We start from the raw sequence: 6,071 nt of genomic DNA, 5'->3' as shown, positions 1-6,071 counted from the left end.
ACCCACTTGCTTGCGGACATCTGACCCTTCCAGAGACACAGCCCTGCTGGGACACTTCAGACCCTTCCAGAGAAACAGCTCTGCTGGGAGGCAAGGACAGATTCAAGCTCTGCTTTGTCCTAAGGTGGTCATAGAATCTACAGGAACTGGACTTTTTGGAGCAGATAATTGAATCTTTTGTTTTCAAGTTTTGGCTGATTTTCAGATTTTGGCATATCTAGTATCTTGATCCCTGGAAGTTCCCCATCCTGGCATGTTGCTTGGCAGCTGCACAAGCCCCTGTGACCCGGCAGGGTGGGGAGGGGAGAGAATGGCCCTTGTGGGGAATAATGCCCAAAGTGTGACCCCGGGTCTCCACAAAGAACAGGCTGATGTGATCCCTCCACCTGATTAGGAGTCACCACTGAGTCTTGGTCACAGGGTAGCTAGTTAGTGATGGTGGAGGGGATGAAGGGAAAGGTCCAGTGTGGTCAGAACACATATGGTGCTCCCCCTCCCCCCATGTGGGACTGAGTGAGAGGACATCTGCTCAGTTTCAGATGGAGGAGGGGGTGATGGAGGACAGACCTTAAGTGGGCCAACACCTGGCCAGATGAGGGGCTGAGAGTCCAGTGTGGGGAATGGAGAGCAAGGACTGTGGCTAGGTGACATGAGGGGCAGACCCCTGGACCGTGTGCCAGGCTGTGAGTGTGGGAAGGGGGTTATGCCGGGCAGGTCAGCTGCCCCCAGGGAGGCTCCACTTCTGGGTGTGCGCCGCTGCCCTCTGGTGGTCATGGAGGGGTGTGCAGGAGGAAGTCACCGCCCAGAAGTTTTGTCCTGAAGGAATCTTGGTTGTTTCTCCAGAATTTACAAACAGTGTAAACTCTGAACACTATCCCAGGCTTGAATTTACAATCATCTGTCATATATACAACAACATTTCAGTCAAGCTTGTGTGCTTATACAAGGCTATTTCTGTCACCATAGGTGACTAGATACCATATTCATGACCTTGGGATTCTTACCCTCTTACCGTCCACCAAATTTGAGGAACAGGACCCAACCCAGGCTTATTGTCATCAAAACTACCGACAGGACCCCAATCACAATGACAGCGATGGCTCCCGCAAAGAGGCCTGTGGTGTCTTCTCCAGACTTGGGGCCAATGTCAAGGATGCTAACCAGGCTGTGGAGGGTGAAGTTGATGCTGAGCCCTGGGCAGAGGTGGGCTCTGACCTGCAGGCTGAGAGGTCAGTGAGACCAAGCCCTGTGCTGATGTCCCAGGCATCAACCCCACTCTAGTGTGAGCTGAGCCCATGTGTCCAGAGGTTTCCTGGTCCAGTGTCACCTGGGAGACATGCTGCCTCAGAGGAGGCTCTGTCTCTGAGGTTTTCTATCTGGATGGCTAGGGGTCTCTTGAGGTTTTGGGGAGCAGGGTCCAGCGTGGGGGGAAGCCAGAGTGCCTGTATCCCTATCCCAGGTGCAAGCAAATCATCTCTGTCCTTGGGTGATGGCGACAACATTCTCTCAGCCATAGAGAAGAGGTGGAAGGTCCAGGACACCGCGGGCTGCAGAGAAGCCCCACCCAGGAGGTGAGCCCCGGGAAGCGCCTTACTTGTTCATCTTTTCAAGGACATCAGATGGCCCTGTCTTCTGTGCTCCTGAGACCCAGTGCACATTTGCAAAGGGGCAAGCCCAGGAGGGGTGCATGGCCTTGGTTGTGGAACCCGGCTCAGGGTTCCATGAGCTCACCTTCATGTTGGCACCACCCTCCCCACCTGCACACCTGCTTCCCCCTCCCACATACCTGCCCTCCCCTCCTAATTCTCAGGGGATAGAGAGAGATTTGGGGTGCCTTAGAAAAGAGCTTGACTGTGAGACTCAGAAGAGAATGGATCCAAATCTGGAATTTCTACACAGAAGTTCCCATTCAGAGGAAAAGAGCAAGTAAAGGGAGTTTCTCTTTATTCAGACCCTCTCAGGTGGTCCATGATAGGTCATAGGTCTGGTCTAGTGTGAGCTGAGAACCCCCTTCACACACATTTTCAGGGGTGTGGAGCCTTAGTCTAGTCAGGGCACAGGGCAGCCTGCTAGAGCCTCCAGAAATTGAGGGACAAAGACCTGGGCATATTCCAGAATGCTCTTAGGGTTCACAACTAGTTCTCTGACTCAGGTTCCAGCTCCGACCCCACTAGGCCTGGGGTCTCAGGGGACCCTGACACAGCTCTAAAGGAGCAGTTCCTGGAAGACACTAAGAAGCCGCTTCTGCCATGGGGTTGATCCGGCCGTAAATGTTTGTGTCACGGTACAGTAACTCCTGTAAAAAAAAGAGGCCTCTGAGCCCCTGTATGCTTTTCAGAACATGTCCAGCATCCACCAGGGCCTGAGCTATCTGAAGCTTTTCTGTCAGGGACCTGGATGTGCTGAGAGGGGTGTTTCTGCCCCCAGGCCTCTCCCTCCTCAACCACCCACTGTTCCCCCTTTCCTGATACTGAAGCACAGCTGGAGGCAGCTGGGGGCAGAGCCTGGGTCCCCTCAGGCAGATGGGCCAGGACATTCATCATCCACACTCACCTGGTAGATGGGAACAGCAGCTGGTGCAGGGCCTGGATTGGGGGTCTGGGTAGGGGGAGAGAGAGCAGGTTTTAGGGGACAGAAGAGGGGGTCATTTCTCAGGAGTTAACAGCTCTACCTCTAAGCAGCCGACTCCAAAGCTATAGTCCCAAACCCCAGCGCTGATCCTGGTTGTACCCCACTCCTTTTTGGCTTTGGACCTCTGACTGATGCCCCAGTGCCCACTCTGTTCCTGACTGGACTCCATGGTCTCCTCAGGCTGAGGGAGGAGTAAGACAGGGTGGGGTGGGAAGAGATTCAGCCTCATAAAGAGATCCAGATCAGGCCAGGGCAGGATTAGCCTTGTTCTGACTATTCTGCGGGTCTTGCTACCCTTCAGAGGTTAGACAGTCCCCACCTCGAGTCTGTGCAGCTAGGAACCAGGGTGCAGGGTTGGGGAGGGGTGGGCTTACCGAGAAGGTGGCGTTGCCTGATGGACCAGGGTCTGGGAGCAAAGACACAAGTTAGCACCCATAGGTGTAAGGGGCTTTGATCCATTCTCCCAGGAGGCATAGGGGGGATTTCAGCTAAAAGGAACATCCCCTCAAGAGAGATGATCTGATGTTTAAGGATTCAGTAAAAAGTGAATCCTTTTTTTTTTTAAACACAGCATCAACATTATTATTCAGTCCTCCCCCATGTGCTGGCGTGAGGACTGGCTCTCTATGGGGAACAGCTTATTTGGGGGTCCAGTGTGGTCAACTTAAGGTGCCACGAGTCTGGTGCTAGTCCTGAGGCCTGTCAGTTCATGCTGTAGGCTTTTCAGGTCCCAGAGGTGAGTCTGGCCCATAAGTCAGGCTGATTGGTCAGTTGGGGTCCTTGGGACTGAGTGGCTTCTGAGCACCTCCGTGAGCCCCAGGGAAAGGGCTAGAGACCAGGGCTGAAAGGCAGGAGTAGACACAGGACAGGGGTGCTCCAGGGTCCTGAGTATGTGTGAACACTCACCAGGGGTGGGCGCAGGGGGCTGGTGCTCTGATAGGCCTCGCTTGTCACGTGTCCTAGGAAAGGCCAGATGATCAGTGAGGGCAGGGGAGGAAAGGGCGCAGGCATGGTGTCTGGACAGGGCACAAGGAAGGTCCCCATCACAGCAGGGCGTGGAGATCAGCCACCAGGGCTGTTTAGGAGGGGAGGACCCACAACAGGGGGTACAGAAAGACCTGAAGAAGTCACATCTGTCCTGGGCCCAGAAGGAAAGGACTACACGAGATGGGGGTCCATGTGTAAGTTACCCCAGAAAGACCCAGGAGCCAGGAAAGGAATCAAATTGAGGGACAGCAGGGCCTGGTGTGTGTAGGATACTCAGAGAGCCCAGGTGTGTGGATGTCCCTGGATGAGATTCCTCTCCTGTGGGGAGAACCCTCAGGCTATGAGATGCTGAATGTGACAGTCCTCTCTTTCCTCCCCATCTGCTTTGATAAGAGGGGTCAAAAATATCTGCAGGGGTGGGGGGTGGGGGTTAGGGAGGGATGGTGGATTTAACCAATGGGGGATGCTGCTATTAAGTCTATCCCACCTCCTTGCTGGGGGTCTGTGAGTGATGAGGACAGCTCTGAGGGGCCTTCCCTGAGCTCATGGGGAGAGATGAGGAGGTTCTGATGAAACCCCCCAGGCCAGCAGCTGGTGAGAGAGTTGCTGCATGGAGATGGAACAGTTGTGGGGAGCTGGGAAGCTGGGGGACCTGGGCCCAGCATCTAGAATGGGGTATCTGTCCTCCCTGTAGGGCATGTGAGGACAGGGTCAGCTGTGGGAAATACCTCTTACCTTCTACCATATTTGAGGAACAGGACCCACCCCAGGGCAGCTGCCTGAAATATCAGGACCGCGATCACGATGCCAGCGATGGCCCCTGCAGAGAGGCCTGTGACAGAGGAGTCTCCTGCTGACAGAGACAGGGGAGATGAGCCCAGGGCCACCCCAGGGCCCGGTGAGGAGCCTGGCAGGAAGGGCCGGGAGGGGGAGGAAGGTCACGGTCTGAGGCCGTGTGTCTCCTCAGCGTCCCAGGCCCCTCCTGGCTGCTGCCTCCTCCTGCTGTCACAGCCCAGACCTGGACCTGCTCCACCTCCTCACAGTCACCCCCAGGCAGCAGCACCGCCTCCGGCCATTCTCCCTCAGGCCTCGTCCCCACGGTGCCTGCCCCTCTCTTCTGCCCCATCGCTCTGGTGGTCTGAGGGCAGAGCCCACCGTCACCTCAGCGCGGACGAGGAATAGTAACATGAGCTGACGTGTCCCTGTCGGCCTGTGTCAGGCTGTGGGAGAAGTTTCCATCCCCTCACCTGACCCTGCTCCCCAGGGGAGAGGATGTCCTGCTCACGCTGCACGATCAGAACCTGAACATAAAAGTCTGAGAGTCTACAGAGGGTCACAGAATAGAAGAGACAAAATAAAACTGTAACCAAGTTCTGCTTGACTTTCAGTTAATGAAAACAATGTTAATTTAAAAAATCACATTCCTTGAGACCTGACTCTGCACTAGCCCAAGGGGTTTCATTTCAATGTCTCCCTCACAACACCCCTGAGATCCAGATGTTCTGTTCCAGTTTGACAGATGGGGAAACTGAGGCTCAGGAGGCTGAATCTTGCCCAGGTCAGACAGCTGTATCTCCAGAACCAGCAAGATTGGACTAATTCTGGTTCTTCCCCATGTTACCCCACAGGCTCTGAGGAGGCGCCCACTCCTCAAGGCTCCTCCATTTCACACTACCCCCCCCAAGTGAGGCATACAAGGAGGAAGTGGGAGAGGTCAAGGGTGACTTACTAATTACAGTCAAGGTTAGCGGGTCACTTCTGCTGGAAACATACAACCTCAAGACTTCACACTGATACTCCCCAGCATCCTCCCTCCTGACAGGATTGATGGTGAGGATTCTCTTGTCCCAGGACAGTGCCATCCTGTCTGTAAGCCACAGATGGTCGTTATTGAAGTGCCACAGGATGGAGATCCCAGTGTCTATTGTGAGGCAGATCAGGACCACGGCATCTTTATTTTCAATGACTACTGTTTTGCTGGCTAAGATGGAGGGTGTGGTTGCTGACTCTGTGGAGACACAATGGAGGTGATGAGAGCAGGCCTGGGGCCTGGGGCTGTGCATGGTCCCTCCTAGATTTCAGCCCCTCACAGGCCACACGAGACTGCAAAGGTCACAGAGGATGACCCTGAGCCTCTGTAGGAGGTGAGGGTCTTTTCATGTGGCAATCTGAAAATGAGGGCTGTCCCATTTCAGACCCCAAGGCGACCCAGGCTAGTCCCCCTACATATCTCTGTAGTATTAGTGGCAACAGAAACCTCTTTCAGCCCATGCATCCATAATCACAGTCTTGGTGAAATACTGAAATCTTTTCCTCTGAGATCAGGAAGAAGTCAGGATGCTATTTTCAGCACCCTATTTCACATCACACATACAATCCTACCAGAATAACAAAGCCTGAGAGAGAGAGAGTGAGAGAGAGAGAGAGAGAGAGAGAGAGAGAGAGAGAGAGAG

The 6,071-nt window shown here is 54.3% G+C and overlaps 1 protein-coding gene across 2 annotated transcripts in view; it reads right to left on the bottom strand.

The window, feature by feature from the left end:
• Positions 1–1,937: 1,937 nt before the first annotated feature.
• LOC101629574 (carcinoembryonic antigen-related cell adhesion molecule 6-like) overlaps positions 1,938–6,071 on the bottom strand; it is a 10,958-nt gene continuing 6,824 nt past the window's right edge. The window contains exons 5-10 of one of the 2 annotated variants that reach the window (XM_012733666.1): positions 5,348–5,626; positions 4,354–4,468; positions 3,538–3,590; positions 3,006–3,037; positions 2,554–2,598; positions 1,938–2,296 (exon numbers count right to left, since the gene is read on the bottom strand). In XM_012733666.1, the coding sequence (XP_012589120.1) occupies positions 2,231–2,296; positions 2,554–2,598; positions 3,006–3,037; positions 3,538–3,590; positions 4,354–4,468; positions 5,348–5,626 (590 nt within the window). In that variant the 3' untranslated portion in view covers positions 1,938–2,230. Of the gene's footprint in view, positions 2,297–2,553; positions 2,599–3,005; positions 3,038–3,537; positions 3,591–4,353; positions 4,472–5,347; positions 5,627–6,071 lie in introns of both variants that reach the window. The other variant, XM_012733667.1, reaches the window with a different exon arrangement.

The sequence above is a fragment of the Condylura cristata genome, unplaced genomic scaffold (genome assembly GCF_000260355.1).
Source record: "Condylura cristata isolate star-nosed mole 26May11 unplaced genomic scaffold, ConCri1.0 scaffold00041, whole genome shotgun sequence".
NCBI lineage: Eukaryota > Metazoa > Chordata > Mammalia > Eulipotyphla > Talpidae > Condylura > Condylura cristata.
Note: the sequence above shows the minus strand (reverse complement) of the source record. Positions and strands in the feature narration are given on the sequence as shown.